The sequence below is a fragment of the Enhydra lutris genome, unplaced genomic scaffold (genome assembly GCF_002288905.1).
Source record: "Enhydra lutris kenyoni isolate GAN:26980312 unplaced genomic scaffold, ASM228890v2 scaffoldscaffold9, whole genome shotgun sequence".
Classification (NCBI taxonomy): Eukaryota; Metazoa; Chordata; class Mammalia; order Carnivora; family Mustelidae; genus Enhydra; species Enhydra lutris.
The window spans coordinates 68068492-68087881 of NW_019154093.1; the positions used below are offsets into that span (position 1 = coordinate 68068492).

Below are 19390 nucleotides of genomic sequence, written 5' to 3' on the forward strand. Positions count from 1 at the left end.
CTTCTGTCATATTCAGCTGTTGTTTCTGCTAGTGCTACCAGCACTAACTTATGAGGATATTTTTAAACATTCTACATAATTTTATGCATATAGAAGGTCAAATATAGCTGCTGAACTGCTTATTTTTCCTTCTAAAAAATGTTTACTGTATGTCCATACCTACCTTAATCATTGTAACATGACATTTATGTGATTTGCAGATTAAATATGTTATTCAATCTGCCAAAGTTTATCATGCCATGTTCTCAGTATAAGTTATGCTATATACACTTAGGCTTTTGGATAATTCAAATAGATAGATGTGGAACGATTCCTGTGTGTCAGGCACTGTGCCTTGAGGTACCAAAATAACATAGAAGGTCACATTCTACTGAGAGAGACAACTGTTATATTCCAATGTAATTTCTAAAATACAAACCACAACAAAAATCACTAAAGGTGAAAAAATTTCATCAATAAGTGAAATGGAGGCAAATTGTCCAGAGATGACTTTACAGAGATTTAACATTTCAGCCTTATCTTTTTGGGGTGAGTAGAATTTTGGTGAAGTAGAGAAAGGGAAAATTGAAGAAAGGGAAAAGTAAGCAGTATTCTCTCTGCAAAATATAAAAGATTGTGGCAGTCTGAGAAGGATGAAGTTCAACGCATTAAACTGGGTAGAATTAGAAGGAGTCAACAAGGCAAATAAAACAGACTATGGTGAATGGGACCAAGCTGTGAAGATGACTCATTAGTCATTATAAGGAGTGTATTTCTGAAGGCAATGTGGGATCATGAGCTGCAGAAAAGCAGGAGGGCATAGTTAAGGATGTGTGCCTGTATTCTCAAATCAATGGGCAAAACTGGAGAAGTTAAGGAAATGGAATCAGGAGCATGAGGTAAGACACTACTGAGGAAGGAGAGAGTCTGAACAAATGTGGCAGCAGTGGCAATCAAGAAAACGGGACACAGGGGCACCTGGGTGGCTCAGTGGGTTAAAGCCTCTGCTTTCGGCTCAGGTCATGATTCCAGGACCCTGGGATCGAGCCCCGCATTGGGCTCTCTGCTCAGCAGGGAGCCTGCTTCCTCCTCTCTCCCTGTGCCTGCCTCTCTGTCTACTTGTGATCTCTGTCTGTCAAATAAATAAAATCTTTAAAAAAAAAAAAAAAAGAAAAAAGAAAGCGGGACACATTAAAAAAATACTTTGGAGGGGGGGAATATGACGTCAACATTTTGTATAAGGATTTAAAGCCACTTTCAGCTTTTCAGCTTGATGAAATATGAATGAGAAGAGAATGAGATGAGGCCACTAAACCTGGCAGTTTGGCTGTTATTGGTAACCTTTCCGAGTACAGGTAAGAACAAAGGTGAACTCATGGGCAAAAATGAAGGCTGTATTCAACTGCTTTCAGAGGGATTGATCTATATCTCAAAAAGGAAAAGGTGAAGTAAAAATCTGGTATTTGCTCATTTGCTAATTACTTCGTAAGGTTACATTAACTAAATAAAGCAATCTGGGTAACACAGAAATGAATATATACCTTTCCCGCTTAGGAGAGTTTTTTAAAAGCATTGACAAAATTCAAGTCTCATCAAGTACTTACAATAAGACAAATTATGATTTATTTCCTTGGGTATTTAAGAAGCAAGCTAGCTCCTTTTACCTTCAGACAGCAACAGTGGAGTAAATATTTCCAATCGTCTAAACTCCTCTGTTTCTGTACTCATTAGTGCATGCAATTAGTAGAAGCCAGGCATTGACTGATTTGATTGACGTGTGTTTATTTTCTCTCCTACACACCGTGGGATCACAGCATGAGAGTGATGAAAGAAGAGCTATAATTTGCAACCAAGGGTAGCATGGCTATTTATTATAATCATACTTACAACTGGACCTGGTGGGCCCTGGGGACCTTCCCCTCCTTTCAGTCCAGGTGCACCCTGGGAAATGAGAATAAAAACAAAGAAAATGCATCAATGTGACTTGAATACAAATAGGAGGCATATGATTGATAAAATGGAGATGGTAAGAAGTGTTTTAGGCACAAATATACATTGTCATATATATTAGGATAATCAATGCTTATGCTTACGCATCTCCCCTTAATTACTTATGCATATTTAGTTAAGTCTGAGAAACATGCTTCTGAAAAGTAATCTCATTTACATGCTTTATCTCTATGCTGAGTATACCTGAGCTCCCGGAAGACCTCTTTCACCTGGGAAACCACGTAGTCCTGCTGGTCCGTCCTTCCCTGAGACACCTTGAGGACCTGGGTCACCCTAAGGAATATCATACACATCGATTTAGAGGGTAATTTCTACATATTTCTATACGCAAAGCTGTTACTGCCTCTAACCTGTGAGTGAAACCTAAATGTCATTCAATAATGAGAATATTGTGTGGAATGCCATAGACATTAAAATGAACTGACCACTACCTATATTTAAGACTGTGTATAAATGCACGGCTTCATGGCCAATGGACCTATGTGGTCTTATGCTATTGTTCAGTCACACCTTAAAGTACGATAAGCTGGATATTTTACTGATATATTTTTCTGATCTATTTAAATACTATGCTAATATGTAGAGACCCTATGGATAAGTGATGAGAAGCCAGAGTGAAAAGTAAATGGATGTTTTTAGCCAAGAAGTTTCCTTGAGTGTGTCATACCTTTGCACCTTCTTTTCCTGCAGCACCGGGAAGACCTTGCTCACCAGGGGGCCCCGGAGGGCCAGGATGTCCTCGTTCACCTATTGGACCAGTCTCACCAGTTGGTCCCTAAATTAGATCAGTGAAATCTCATTAGACTGCTCTTTTACTTTTGATAAGGATAACACAAATCCCAAAGAAATAGTACTCCTTTTCACAGAAGGTTATCATTTTCACTTATTTCCATGCTGTCCTACAAAACAGAAAAGCACCGTATCTGGGAGGAGTCTAAAAAGAAATAAGTGTCATCCTTCGTTAGGGCCTGATTTACATAGGTAAATTCAAATAGCTATTTTCTTAGTTCCATACCAGGAGTGTTTCAGAGCGAGGCCAAAGTATTGTTAAAAACTCTGGTTTTGGGGTGCCTGGGTGGCTCAGTGGGTTAAAGCCTCTGTCTTCAGCTCAAGTCATGATCCCAGAGTCCTGGGATCGAGCCTTGTGTCGGGCTCTCTGCTCAGCAAGGAGCCTGCTTCGGCCTCTCTCTCTGCCTGCCTCTCTGCCTACTTGTGATCTCTTTCTCTCTGTGTCAAATAAATAAATTAAATTAAATTAAATTAAAAAAACTGTGGTTTTAACTAGTTTCATCCCATTCCCTCTTTTTATGTAAGAAGTTGAATGAGTTTAGGATTAAAAGAGGCATCAGTACCACATTGGTAGCTACTCAGTGAATCACTGCTTGATAATAAGCCTCAGTCCCCTGGAACCCAAACAACCAAAGCAGTTCTCCTTGGAATTTCCATGACTGGAGATCTCTCTACAGTTAATCTATATTCATTTGACAAAGTCTAGGGAATGTAGCAGGGAGATCCTGCAGGCTCGAGTTTGGGCTGGCAGCTCCTCCCGGCCAAAGGCTGTAACAAACAGCCCGCTCCCTTAAATTGCTGCAAATGCCAAAGTGAAAAATGCCAGGTCATTTATGTGTCCCCTGAGTGGTGCTGTTCTGTGGTGCTAAAGTTTAATGAGCTTTCAAGTGTAAATAGAGAATGGTGACCAGTTGTTCTGTATCTCCACTTAGAATAAAGCAAAATGAAGGATTTAAGTTAAAGACATATAAAGGGAAAGTTTCCAGATGCTAAGGCCATTAAACAGTGGAATGTGTTGCTGAAGGTGTTAATGCATTATCATTCCCTGTTATTTCTTTAAAAATGCAACAGATTCTTAGCGTCTGGTATAGGATAAAGAATGCATCTGCCTTATATTTGAGTGTAAATTTCTAGGTTAAATTCTTTTAATTCTATGTTGCTGAAAGTCTCCAATTTATCATTAATGTACAAACATACACCCCACAGAGGAATTTTTCTTGAATATCTGGTCACTGGAATTTCAGTAGCAAGCAATATAAAATTGATCCAAATTTAATGGCTATCGCCATTGAGACAAAAACGAGCAGTGATTCACATGACTATAAAAAAACAGAATAAATATGAAATATCACAATCAATATTGTTCCTATTAAATCACTTCTTTTGTCTTAACCTGAAAATTAGGTTACTGAAATTAGGAATTGGGTTTTCTCTCTTAAAAGAACCAATAAAGAAAACTAACTCAATGGAAACGCATCCTCAGTAAAACACCTGATATTTTAACAACAACAACAACAATAACAAAGATCTCAGAAGCCAGGTGTTCTACATTAGGCAGAGATGAATTTTCAAAAAGGGTAAGGTCCTGAAATAATCAGTTAAGCCCCTTGATGTCTACATTCTAGTTGAACTTTGATTTCATTTCTATTCACGGGTATTGAATGTAATAGGAATCATTCTTTAAGTTATATCTTTTTACAGAAAATTGCCACGAAGTTGCTTATAATGAAAAAAAAATAAGAGTAGCTAATTATTGAGGGAGTATTTTTTTTTTTTTAATTAGAACTGATAAGTAGTTAAGGATTTTTCAGTACAGAGGTACATGGGTGGCTCAGTAGGTTCAACAACCAACTCTAGACTTTGGCTCAGGTCCTAATCTCAAGGTTGTGAGATGTCGCCCCGCATGGGGCTCCATGCTCAGTGCACTCTGCTTGAGATTCTCTCCCTATACCCCTTCCCCCACTCGCATGCATACTGTCTCTCTAAACAAATACATAACATCTTTAAAAAAAGAGTTCTTCAGCACATACATACAAAAGTAGGCAAAAAAAAAATCATGCAAGTATGCATTTTTCTTTTATAAAAGAGTAAACAACATTTCCCTTGCTTCAGGATTCATCTCTGGAATTAAATGATTAATCATTCCAAGAATTCTTCATTTTTGCTTCTGTCACACATATTCCTAGAACGAAGATGCGGTTTTTTGTTTCTCTGCTTATCGTTTGTGTGTTTGTGTATGAGTATGTGTGTGGGTGTATTTGAGTTACAAAGTCTTAAGAACTAATTATAGGCTGAGAAAAAACTATTTAAAGCAATTAAATAATTAAAAGACTTATTCAACTGCTCTTGCTCTTTTGCTATGATTTGTTATTAGTAGGGGTAAAATTCCGGCTGAGTAAACTAAATGTGTCCTTTCCATTCAATGCCACTTTGCCAGAATAAATATTTTCTATTCTCACAAATTATTCTATAATTCAACATATTGCATCAATTTTTGAGACTCTTCCTGCCACCTATGTTGAAAAACTGTCTTTGTCATTATTTAGGCATATTCAAAGATTGCAACTATTTTATCATTGATGGAAATCATTGTTATAAAGACAAAAATCTTAAGAAACATGCAATATACTACAAATATTATAACTTAAGGGAAAAATCTGTGTTCAAAGCTTTATATTATATTTCTAATGTATTATACATCTAGTCTAATTTCTACTCAGAAATCTGAAGTCATTTTATAATTTGAAACTCTGGGAAAACATGATGGTCAACCTTTCTAATAAACCATTTTGGTGGTTTTAGCAGAATAGTACTGTGGTCGGGGTTTCATGTTAACTTCATTGTGAATTTTCTGACTTAATCTTCATTATTTGTTTTATTCTCCTTTATTTTTGCAGCCAACTGAAAAAAAAAAATCTCTTCAGCTAAGTAATAGTTTGCTTATTTGAGGTAGGTCAGTTGCATTTATTTAAATGTGATGTAAAATCTAAAATACACCATTTTGGATCATAATAAAATGGTCAGATTTTAATAGAAAAGATGAAAATATAAACAGGAAAATAACTCTTATTAGAAAAATAAAGTAAAGGGACATACCTGTGGTCCAACGACACCCCCTGGCCCAGGGGGGCCAGTCTTGCCTTGAAATCCCTAAGGAAAGAAAACATAATCTGTTAAAACATGAAAAAGCATAAATTAAAATTTGGTTAAGATCACGCACATTAAAACAAAGTCACTTTCTGGCTAAAAATACTTATTTTAAATTTTATTTTATTTTATTAGTTTTCTTTCTTTCTTTCTTTTGGTGGGGTGGCAGAGGAAGAGGGGGAGAGAGAGAGAATCCCAAGCATGAACTGAGCATGCAGCTGGACACGGGGCTCAATCTCACAACCCTGAGATCAGGCCCTGAGCCAAAATCAAGCCAGATGCTTAACTGACTGAGCCACCCAGGTGCCCCTAAAAATACTTATTTTTAAATGCTTAAATATCAGTTATTATATTCCAGTTTTCTTTAAAATTCTAAATTTACCACTCTCATTATTTCACATTACAGTCCAAGGATTACTTTCAATAAACTTAAAAAAGAAAAGAAGACCATTGGATGAAGATGGAGGGAGAACGTATTCTGAGCCCTATTCTACCTGGTCAAACAACAGTGAGAATTTTAACATAGCAATGTTTGTGGATAAAATAAATGATGATTTAGACATTCTTGAAACAGTCCACTGGTTCTATATACAGAGATAAATCTATGGTCTGTGATACTAATGCATTTTCCTTTCCTGCATTCCAACATAAAACAAAGTAAGAACAGAATCAAAACAAAACAAAAACAAAAATAAAACAGGATGTAGAGTACATTTATAAAAAGAACACTGCATGACTGGTAATCAGCTCAGCATTTTATCAGTATTCTTTCTTAAAGTTCCCCCAAATATAGTTACAAATGTACCTTGTAAATAATGCAGCCATTAAGATAAAATCTGGGAGATGTAAGCAACGGGTAGTCACTAAACAAAGCCTTTGAGCATATCTTTCATTGTCTTTATTTCTCTAGACTCCTGGGTTAGTCATTCTGTATGACTGTTCTATGATTGGCAAATTTCCTTCTCATGTAAGTTAATTTACATTTAATAGTTGAACAAGTAGCTTCAAAATATGGGGAGAAAAACCTTCCAAACTGAATTAAAGCAAATGGCCTTTGCCGAAGTACTGGCGGCAACATGAGACTGGAAATAATAAGACTGAAAAGCAAAGGGCAGAAACTGTAGTCCTGTATTTATACAGTAACCTCCCAGATAACTGATTGAATTATTAATAGTGACAGAATTTTTATAGTAGGGAAAAGGAAAATAACTTATATTTGTAATTACTTGAATTGACATTTCAGGGAAAGAAAACAGATTTCTTTTACTTTTTAAAATCCATTAATCTTAAGATCAACAGGGTTTCTCTTGAGATCCCACTTTCAACAGCAAAACAGGGGCATCTGGGAGCTCAATCAGTTCAGTGCCTGCTTTCAGCTCAGATCATGATCCGGGGTCCTGGGATCGAGTCCTGCATCGGGATCCCTGCTCAATGAGGAGCCTGCTTCTCCCTCTCCCTCTGCCTGACACTCCCCGTGCTTGTATTCTCTGTCAAATAAATGAGTGAAGTCTTTAAAAAAAAATCTTTAAAAAACAGTAAAACAAACTAATACAAGGGGACTATATCATAGAATATGTTTTACATTCTTAGCCATGCTGATTTTCTAACCCTTCTCTGAATATAGCCATACACCACATACTTGCATAGCCTGTTCCTTCTGTCTGGATTACCCTTCTCCTAATTTCTGATCACTAAGTTTGACAGGAAGATATAAATGCAATACTGAATGTGAAAAAAAAATTAAAGTCTTAAATTTTTTTTTCCTTAGCAACTGTAAGAGCAAGAACAGCACACAAAAAAATGCTTATAATAATAATTAATGAAAATCAACTGATTAAAAATCAATGCTTAATTGAGGAAATTCTGTGAAAAATGTGGAAAGAGAAAACCTTGGGTGCTAGCACATCTGACTAGGTGACTGATTCGGGAGGAACTGGAGGACAGCTTGTTTATGTTTGCTCCTTTAATACATTCAGAGTATTTGCAAATATCCAATAAATGTAACAAAGACCTTGTACAAGAAAACTATATAGTTCACAATGGAGTGTGCTTGTTAAGTACTGTCATGTAATAAGACTATAATTGCCATTTAATTTTAGAATAATAAGTTAAATTATGTTTTTCTAAGTTCCTGAAAATGGAGATAGCTTTGCTATGTTGGGTCTGCTGTAAGACCCAGTAAAAATGTTAACTTCTATTCTGATAATCTGTAGGAGACTAAGTTAATTTTAGGATGACTGTAGGATTTGGCCAGTGTGTTCCTGAGACAAATTTGGGTTGTTTCAGTATAACAGAAATTATTTCGAATTATTGCCAGTGGCTTAAAAAGCTTTGAATTGTAAAACGGGAGAATGACACTTCAATTCAAGGAATTCTCACTGGGGACGAATCTCAAATATAACAAAAGAATTTCTCCTTGAAAATAAGGTGACACGTATATAGCAGCATATGGCTGCTCTAGATTCTGGTTCTTTCTGTACAAGGCAATCCTTTGAATCCCAGTCAGCACAGAACAAAGTGAGAAAGAAAGGTTCCTGACTGCAGAATGATGCACTCTTGCTCTTCAAAGTGGATTTGAGGGGCGCCTGGGTGGCTCATTCGGTTAAACAGCTGCCTTCGGCTCACGTCATGATCCCAGGGTCCTGGGATGGAGCCCCACATCAGGCTCCCTGCTCAGGCAGGAGCCTGTTTCTCCCTCTCTCTCTCTGTCTGCCGCTCTGCCTACTTGTGCTCTCTATCACTCTGTCAAATAAAAAAATGAAATCTTAAAAAAAAAAAGTGGATTTGAATCAGAAATACAATTTTCCATTTTTCCATGAGAAACTACTGAAGGAGAATATCTATCTTAGAATCACTAGTTAATATGCTATTTTAATATGCTTTGTTTAAATTTAAATGTTATATATAATATAGTTCCTCTAGGTAGAAGCAGAAAGTCTTGATTAAATTGAAGACAAAAGGGATTTTATAATGCCTATTCTCTAGGTACCTCCTTTTCAAAAGACAGTTTGAAAATATTCTAGAGTTACTCCCACGAAACTACACAATGACTTAGTTAAAAATGATTGACTGCAAGATTTGAATGAGAGTACATTTGCAAATCTGAGTATGGATTCTCCACTAAAGAGTTTATTTTATGCTCCTCATGCAGATGTAATTCCCGGGAGGAAACCCAAACAATTTTACTCTTTGGTCTCACTAAATCATATTTGATTCTGCTTTTGAAATCCAAGACTCTGAAGTTTACAATCTGACTAAAACGAAGAAGCTGTTACACTAAGCATCATCACATGGTGAGCAAAACAGGAATTGAGTTGCTGCTGATAGAATGTTTATCCTACGCAAAAAGATCTTCCTGTTTTCAGATTTGTTGCTGTGTGTGCACTACAGTGCAACTCCAAATGTGTCTTCATGCTGGCTGCATGCCCTAAAATGACTTCGAAACACATCGTCAAAGCTAGTCTGTGTTGTGATTTCCTTAGGAAATCTGGATAAAATTAATCAATGGTGAGATCCAAGAATTGAGTCCAAGGAAATGTGCTAAGCTATGGTAACTTCTGATTAAACTAACATCCCCTTGGGAAAGCCAGACACATGGTTTGGAAACAGTGGCAGAATAAATAAACAAACCCACTGGGATTTTTAAACCATACTTAAAGTGCCAGTTTCCCCCTTGCCCATATCACTGTTATTCATATAAGGTATTCAGACAAATTATTTAATGTTACAGTCTCATAATTTTAAAATAAAATTCAGTTACATTTTTCATTTACATTTTCTTACTTGAGGCGAGAGGATGCATTTGACATAGTTTCAACACAGTTACAGATTGATGGTTCTAACACCAGAAAATATTTCATCCTTTTGTTCTGGATAGAAGAATGTATTAAATGCACAGCCTAGTTTACATGTTTCCTTTAGAGAGTGGACGTGTGACAGGGTTGGACAGAATATATCTTTAAATAAATACTTCTTTGAAAAGGTCAAGGTTGACAACCTTGGAGAGGTGTCCAAAAGATAATGGGCTCTTCTCTGTCAGCTCAACCCTAAAGTGCTGTTCTTGACAGTAAAGACAGTAAAATCAAACCCCATATCCTCAAGTATATTCATTTGTGGTGGGATACAAATTTGGGTCAATTTATGTATTTTATACATACATTTTTTTAATAAAAGTTTCAATGAGATTAATTTCTCCATTGTCCAAAACCTAGTAAACCTCATAATAAAGTAGCTTTTTGTGAAATGATGAGGTACTAGAGATGGAAAATTTCAGGCAAAAGGGTGGGCTCACTTACAGTCTCTCCACGTTGTCCAGGGTGTCCTGGCAGGCCATCCTTCCCAGGTGGTCCCTGAAATCACAAATATTAAATACCACATGTCATAAATATCCTTTGAAATTGTTTATACTTTAAACATTATCTGTTAGACAATTTTCTCATCATATTTTCATTAGGTATCATATTTTGATGTTCTGTTGATTTTATATACAATAGTGGTATGTGTATATATCTCTTTAGGATAATTCTATCTGTAACTGTGACCAAGAGAAGATTGTTATTACTCCCTTATGAACATTTTACATTTATAAATGATTTCATTAACATCTATTTTTAAAAAACACATTCATACAGATCTGTATTTTTAGTTTTACAAAAAGGTTTAGTTCTTCGGTACTTGACAAAGGAGTGTTTTTCCCCTCTTTTTTGGCGATCTGTTCCTAACTCAATTTCCTCTGCATCAAGATCTGGATAGCAGAAAGATAGTGTCCTCTAGTGGTGGTCTGAGCTTCTAACTGATAAGAATGAAAAGAAATACAAACTTAGAAACAAGGGCACTTTGTCTCTCAATTGCTTCAAATAAAGGGAAGAAGGTCAGGTCTATGTTCAATTCTAGAAGTCATCAAGGCCAAATTTTCCCAGCTGGTTTTCTTAAATATCCTCTTGGACACATAATGTTTGTTAAGCCCTGGACAGCCGCTCTACTATGTACCACTTTCTCTAAAGGATGCTGTCTGTGTCATGACTGAAGAAATAAATGAAGCAATTAACTGAGTACTTAAAGTAAACAACTCCGTGTGGTTCCTGTGTTTTAGATACTTAGTAGAACTATAGATTGCTTCTTTAGTCTGCACTATGGATTAGTCATCCTACTCAGAAACCATTAAGTATTGGGGTCAGATTTCAAAACAGGTTTAATAGGTAGAGGCAGAAATATTCTCACCCTCCAGATAAACGAAGAGAAATGATCATTTTAGTAATATTTTTAACAATAATAGATACACCTCTCACACCCTGTTAATCATTTAAATCTACTTATTTTAAAAATACATTATTTACAAAAATCTATTTTCAAATATCAATTATTATTATACTGAGTTAGGAAATAAGGCTTTCTTTCAAAAGAAGATTATTTTCACTGACAGCTTTGTTTCACCGGAGTAAGGCTTTTTGACTTTGGCTTCAAAAACTCAGGAGAAAGGCCTGACTCCCAGCTCTGTTCCCTGATCTCATCTCATCCCGGGCTGCCATGTGAACTAACAGCTCTGAATTAATGGCTGTTCTTATGACACTTCACAAGATTATCGCTTACTCAGTGATCTGCTCATGGTTCCCATGATCACCTCAGTGAGTCTAGTGTCATTCTCTGAGAAGACCAAAACTGGAGTGTTTTTAACCAAGGCCCCAAAACATTTCTTGTTTCTTAACCACCTATTACATATTTTTATGTATTAGGCACTAGATATGCAGTCATATAAGAGTTAGCTCTGCCCTCAGTTTAAAGGTGAAGCACAGAAATAAGTAGTTAATTGATAGCAGACTTCATGTAAGTTCAGTAATTCAAAACAGTAAACAAAAAGTCTATAGTTTATTATTATTTTGATACATATAGGAATAAATGTACTGTCAATCGGGGGCAGGAGTTTTAACTAAAAACACAGAGAGTGGCAGCTAAAGGATAGTAAACAGGAATGGGGCATTCCCCCCACCCCCCCCATACTAAAAGGCCTCTCAAATGATGTGTTTTGCCATCAGCATAAACCATTTACACATTTTCTAACAATCTGTAAATATATATTTCAATATCTCATTACATTTGCTGATTTGAGAAGCACAGGTTACACTTTTATTGCAAAACATCATAATCCTTTAAAATGGTGATCTTAGGGGTGCCTGGGTGGCTCAGTGGGTTAAAGCCTCTGCCTTCGGCTCAGGTCATGATCCCAGGGTCCTGGGATCGAGCCCCGCATCGGGCTTTCTGCTCAGTGCTCTCTCTCTCTGCCTGCCTCTCTGCCTATTTGTGATCTCTGTCAAATAAATAAATTTTTAAAAAATCTTAAAAAAAATGGTGGTCTTAAATCAAAACAATGTCACCTTGATATGAATACAACATGACTTTTAATGACTTTCCCACATATCGTGAGGGAACAGTGTTAATAGACTACATAAAGAATTCATAGCATTATCATTTTTTGATTTAAGTATATATTTCAAATATTAAGTGAGTAATTCTAAATAATTATAATGCTCCCACACTATTATCCAATAAAATAAAGCAGAATGATTACCAAATAATTTCACAGCATTAATTTTAAAATAATTTTATTGGTCAAAATAGAATGGACCTTTGATGTTGTTGAAGGGCAGTGGCAACAAATTTACCCAAAATGAGAGTGTGCAAGGCAATCTGTGAAAAGACACTTATAAATAAGTGTTAAGGATATTTTTTTCACTTCCCACTGGAACTGAATTTTGATTTTTCCTCTTCTATAAATAGAATGTATCTCATAATAGTTGTGTTATAAATCTCAATCACCTCGAGTTAAAATTCTTCTTCATGGGATAACTATATCCTGACACTGGCATGAGATTAACAGACTCTACACATGAACATTCCAAGCACTCGATACATAGTCCATTTGTGTATGTGTATATGTGTGAATTTATATATAAAAACATACACACACGTGTGCACACACACACATACACATTTTCTGATTACAAGGAAGATGAACCAATTTATTTGTAGGAAAAGGAGTTTGGCTCTATCCTTCCACCTGAATTGCTTCTTTCCATATGAAAGAGATGAAGGCATTTCTGTCCTAAATGTTATAAAACTGCATACTAGAGAAATAATAGGTACTTTTAGTTCATGCTCTGATGTTTCACTTGTCACAGAAACAGAGTACAAAAATCATTTTGTTTAGCAGTGAAAGCAATGTTCCTTAACAATGTCATGCCTCTCCAACTAGACTGCATGCTTCTCAAATGTAGGTACTTATTATACTTCTAATACTTCTTAGAGACAAAATGCATGCATGATTAGTGGCTCAAAACTTGTTGAAAGATAAATGAGAGAATGGACTGAAAAAGTCTGAGGAAAAATGGGTCAAATGGTTTTCCTTGACAATAAAATTACATTACATGAAGAAAACAATTCTTAACAATATGTACAATATGTACAAATATAAATGGTATGATAATGTGGTACTTATATGTATCACTGGATTTTATGTTCCTAAACAATGATCTATGCACACAGCTTCAAAATACTTACGAAAAATGTCTTATGGTGGTGCCTGGGTGGCTCAGTGAGTTAAGTCTCTGCCTTCAGCTCAGGTCATGATCTTAGGGTCCTGGGATCGAGCCCCACATCGAGCTCTCTGTTCAGCAGGGAGCCTGCTTCCCCCTCTCTCTCTGCCTACTTGTGATCTCTCTCTCTCTCTCTGTTAAATAAATAAAATCTTTTTCAAAAAAATGTCTTATGGATACATTTTTGGAACTGTGTTTTCACCTCACTACATGTGTAACTTTGCGTTACTATATTACATTTTGAAGGGAACTGAGATGGTGGGTAAACAACACTAAATACAGGTAGTATTGATACTATCCTATATTTAATACTAACTATTTGCATTAAGCCTTTTAAAATACTATAATATAGATAACAATTCTTTTTTGATATGTTTGTAGTAATAAAGCAAAATATTGTTGAAAATAATATTTTAAACACAGTGTCTAAAAATTGTTGCCAGGGTGCCTGGGTGGCTCAGTGGGTTAAAGCCTCTGCCTTTGGCTCAGGTCACGATTTCAGGGTCCTGGGATTGAGCCCCGCATCGGGCTCTCTGTTCAGGAGGGAGCCTGCTTCCTCCTCTCTCTCTGCCTGTCTCTCTGCCTACTTGTGATCTCTGTCTGTCAAATAAATAAATAAAATCTTTTTTTAAAAAAATAAATAAAAAAAATAAAAATTGTTGCCAAAAGCAAGAGATGGCTTCAACATTTAATATTTACTATAAGTCAGTATTTCATGATAAATAATTCATATTTTGAAGATGTAAGCTAAAGTCACACTTGAAAGTTATCAGTAAAATTGAGAATTATTCAATTCAATAAAAAACTGGATGCCCATATTCATCTAGTTATAAATTATTTTCAACATATTTAAAAGTATAATGTAATCAGATGTAATGTTTATTTAAAATTTAACATCCTAGTTCAGAATTTTCTGAATTGTTTCTTTATGTGAGATTGTTACAGGGCTATATTTGGTTAACTATAATTATTTGAAAATAGAGAACTGGGATATACAATTTTTGAAATACTGGCATATATAAAAGAAAATATCCAGAATGTGAATAAAACTACTAGTAATGATTTAGTTATCTGTATTACTGCAGTGAAAAAAACATTTGGTTCTCAAATTATTGACTGAAAATTTTAACTATACTTAGCTTCCTGCTCAGTTGATCATAGCCAAACTACGTTGGTTTTATTTTTGGTCAAATATTTTTTATCTTTGTTACTTAAAGTATGGCCCATGGAGTAGTAGCATTGATATCACCTGGACCGTTGTCAGTAAGGTCAAGACTCAAGACTCATCCCAGACCTATTAAATCCAATCTACATTTTTAACAAGGTACCCACACAATTTGTATGCACATTAAAGTTTGCATAGCATTATCTGGTGCAGACTGGAAGAGTGGCTCACAAATTTTAGCGTGCATCAGAACTATCTGGAAAATTTACTAAACACAGGGGCCACCCTCTTGGAGTTCTGACTAGCTGAGCAAGGTAGCATGTCTAAGAAATTTCCAGTGGTACTACGATGCTCTGACCTAAAGAACACACTTTGAGAACAACTTCCTTAGACACATGGGTGCTACAGCCTGAAACTGTGTTGAAATGCATGTTGGAATCCTACGTTATATGTTGAAATTCATATATTGAAATCCTAACCCTCAGAGGCGATGTTATTAGTCCCTTAGGCCTTTGGGAGGTGCTTACCTCATGAAGATGAGAACTTCAGGAATGAAATCAGAGACATGAAAGCGGTCCCGGAGAGCTCCCTAACCCCTTCTGCCACATGAAGATACCATAAGAAGTCTGTTACTTGAAAGGGGGCCCTCACCTGACCACACTGGTATGCTGATCTAGGACCTCCAGCCTCCAGAACTGTGAGAAATACATTTCTGTTGTTTATAAGCTAGCTGGTCTCTGTGTGTGTTTTTTTGTTTGGTTGGTTTTGGCGGGTTTTTTTGTTATTGGAGCCAGAATGGACTAAAACAGTGAGTAAGTTGATTCTAGTTCTCATAAATAAACTGAGTAGATTGCTAAGAAAAGAAGCAGAAAACAACTGAGCGTTGAGCATGTCCTATGTTTCCATGAATATTTAAGTATGAGAATAAAGGATTTCAGTTAACTTTGTGAAGCTCTTTGAATATCTCAGCAAATTATATAAAAAGGGGGTATAAATCAAGAAGGGTTAGCATTACATTGTTTAAAAGAATGCATTATGGAGACAAAAATAATAAATACAAATAAATTATAATGAGATGTAAGTAATGTCAGAATATTTAGGAAGTGACATTTTGACAAATACATTGGGTGATGGAAGACAAAAGAGAAATACTGATAAAATAAATATTTAACAATCAGTAGTAATTTTTAAAGCCATCAATAATATCCATTGCAGGAGAGGAGTATTGGAGAGAATAACACCCATGCATGTTTTTTCCATCTTTAATATACTTTTAAAGGATATTTACTAAGATATTTTTGAATTACATCAGAAACACTCAATAAACTGAAAACTGAATAAGTTAAACAAATTGAAAAATGTACATTCTTTGACACTATGAATTGCAATTTTGTTTTTATTAGAATTTTGATCAAAATTTGTATCTAAAAATTATTTAAAATAAAACCATGACTCTCAAGAATTTGGAAACATTGTCTAATGGAGAAAGATAAAGAAAACCTATGGCACTTACAGGAGGGCCTTTTGGTCCAGGGAATCCAACTGGACCCTGAGGTCCTTGAGGGCCCTGAAAAGAAAAAGCAGTGAAGAAATTTAGGAATATGCATTGAAAGATACATCTTTACTGTTTATTTCTACAGATGAACCAAAACATAACATATAGCTTCTTCACCGTAATGACAGAGCTGAGGCAATGCAACAGGCTAATCTATGCTAATCTAAAAGCTAAATGCATGATTTTTCACATTATTCAGTACGCAAAAGCACACACATCAATGGTCTTAAATCAAGAAAACTGTAAACATTTATATTTATATTTATTTTATATTTATAATTCATATTAAAAGTGAACTGAGGGGCACCTGGGTGGCTCAGTGGGTTAAGCCTCTGCCTTCAGCTCAGATCATGCGTTCAGGGTCCTGGGATCAAGCCCTGCATTGGGCTCTGCTTAGTGGCAAGCCTGTTTCCCCCTCTCTCTCTGCCTGCCTCTCTGCCTACTTGTGACCTTTCTCTCTGTGTCAAATAAATAAATAAATAAACTTTAAAAAATTTTAAAAGAACATAGATGAACATACATGTATCAAAAAGTTCCACAGATGCTGGACTTTCCCCCCCCCAATTTTATTTTATTTTATTTCCTTTCAGTGTTCCAAAATTCATTGTTTATGCACCACACCCAGTGTTCCATGCAATACTTGCCCTCCATAATACCCACCACCAGACTCACCCAACTTCCCACCCCCTTCCCCTTCAAAACCCTCAGTTTGTTTCTCAGAGTCCACAGTCTCTCATGGTTTGCTGGACTTTTAACATTGGTTGGAAACATCCCCAAACAGAGAGTATCTCAATTCCATAGCCCTCTCCCAAAAAGTTATTTTTAAAATTGACTCTATAAATGTTCTGACTCCAGTCAAACAAAACTAAAAGAAAGAAACAAGTGGCTAATTCAGAAAGGCCTTTAACTCATTTCTATATTTAAAATTTATTTTCTGAAAATGTCAATATCTCATTTTACTCACATATAAACTTCTTGGTAGACAAGATAAAAACATATTGTATCATCATTCCCATTAACATTCAATCCAAATATACATTCATAATATTGTTCTTAACTTGATGCTTAATTAACTACATTATTCAACACTCATATTTACACATCTTTAAAATGCAAAAAGTAAACTTTACTATAGAGACAGCAAAATAATTGCTAAAATAATCCTTTCCGTTCCCAGAACATAATAATTATATTCCTAAAATAAATATAAAATGGAAGAAAATATAAATAAGATTTAATTAACTCAACTAGAATAGGATTTATTTATATTTAAATAAAAAATAAAGTTCACTAAAATTAGTATTTAATAGAATTTATTCTTTTCAATTTATCAGTTTAGTTTTTCCAAGGGAAATATTACCATTTTTAAGCCAACACTAGTTCAGAAATCATCACAAATTATTGTTATTACCAGCATCTCATCTTAAAATCAAAAAGAAACTTCAAATTTAGACATGTCATTAAATAAATAGATATCAGTGTGTTTACCCAAAACGCTGGGCAACTTTGGGACTCACAGATTTTGGTATTCTTAATAAAGTACAAAACTATCATTCTTCAGGATCTATCATAATAACTTAAGAATATTACAAACACAATTTTATTTTAAATACAAAATTTTAAAAGTATTATTTTTTAGGTCAATTTAGCAAGCTCAATTTTTCTAATTTCTTAAAATGTCATTTCTTTGCTTTCTATATTTTGGTTCCTTTTCAAATAAAATTTGATTTTGAATTTAAATTTTTTTAATGAAAAAGCTTTCAAAAATCACTTCTCTAGAGAATATAAAGAGAAAGTGGGTCTTTATAAAATTCCACAAAAAGTATTTATATGTTCTGTCTGTATTAATCAAAATAGTTTCCAGTTGAAGTGGAAAATACATACTCAGTATAAAGATACTATTGGAACTCAATCAGGGTTCCCAGATAAAATACGTAGTGTCAGTGAAATTTGAATTTTAGATAAATAAGGAATAATTTTAATATGTCCTAAATATTGCAAGGGACATGCTTAAACCCAAACTACTCTGTTATTTATGTAAAAATTGAGTTTCTTAGTTCTCTTCTTTGTTTTTGTTTTGCTTTTGCTTAATTTGGTGATCTAGACCCAAATAAAAGCTATGAGCTAAATCTTTAATAACAGACATCCATGATCTGCAAATCATGAGTACGAGGAATTATATTAAATTGCAGAGTACCCTAATGAGTGTGTGTGTGTGTGTGTATTCCTATATATATAAAATATCCTAAGCCATGTATATAATATGTACATATAATACTATGTATATTTATAAACAAATATATTATTAAAGAAGTCATGGGCAAAAATAGGTATTACCATTTCTAGTCTAGTTTCAAGGTACTACAAAACTCTCTCTCTAAACTTCCCAAGTCATATATTTTGATGATGTTATTTCTATCATTTATCAACTATGCCTAAGACATAACTAAATAGTTTATGACAGGTAAAATCCTTTGCAGAAAAGTAGGATATAATAGGGATAATCCCGAACATTGCTATAGAATATGAAGAAGTGAATCTAATTTCCTTAAAAGTGACACAGAATTAATATTTAAAATTATTTAAAGAAGATAGCTTTCAAAAACTCTGGCTACAAAAATGCTGTATTTTGCCAAAAGAAAACAAATAAAGGGCATGCTTATTCATGTATATTTAGCTTTATTTTGTATCAATTGAAAATCAATTTACTAAATAGTTTTTCTATTTACTGGAATAGATGTTTTATCTTGATTTGAATGTGTATCGATTGTGACTTAATGGCTACTGGGAGCTTGCATTTTACCAGCACAATGCTGCTTCCAGAGCTATGGACAAAATGAATATCAATAAGAAAAGCAAGGAGAGTGAAGGAGAAGATGCAGGTGTTATACAGATATTTAAAAAAAAAAAATTGTTTTGGCTTGAGTTTAAAAGTGACATCATAGGGCAATTATGCACAATATTACTCTCATTTTGATAACAAAATTAGTAGTACATAACGGATTCTGCTTTTCTTAAAAAGAAGTCAATGAAAAATAGAGGAATTTTTAAACTCTGACTAGATTTTGCAAATCACTGTGCCCATCCATTTGCAGACATTAGTACCTTTTCCCAGAAATGTAAACACTTGCAAACTATTAATATTAATTTTATTTT

At 34.8% G+C, this 19390-nt stretch overlaps 1 protein-coding gene across 1 annotated transcript in view; it reads right to left on the reverse strand.

Moving 5' to 3' along the window:
- Positions 1-19390, reverse strand: part of LOC111143017 (collagen type XI alpha 1 chain) — a 203687-nt gene that overhangs the window by 64284 nt on the left and 120013 nt on the right. Inside the window, exons 37-42 of the mRNA XM_022496424.1 lie at positions 16193-16246; positions 10221-10274; positions 5875-5928; positions 2657-2764; positions 2173-2262; positions 1867-1920 (exon numbers count right to left, since the gene is read on the reverse strand). Of these exons, the coding sequence (XP_022352132.1) occupies positions 1867-1920; positions 2173-2262; positions 2657-2764; positions 5875-5928; positions 10221-10274; positions 16193-16246 (414 nt within the window). The remainder of the gene's footprint in view (positions 1-1866; positions 1921-2172; positions 2263-2656; positions 2765-5874; positions 5929-10220; positions 10275-16192; positions 16247-19390) is intronic.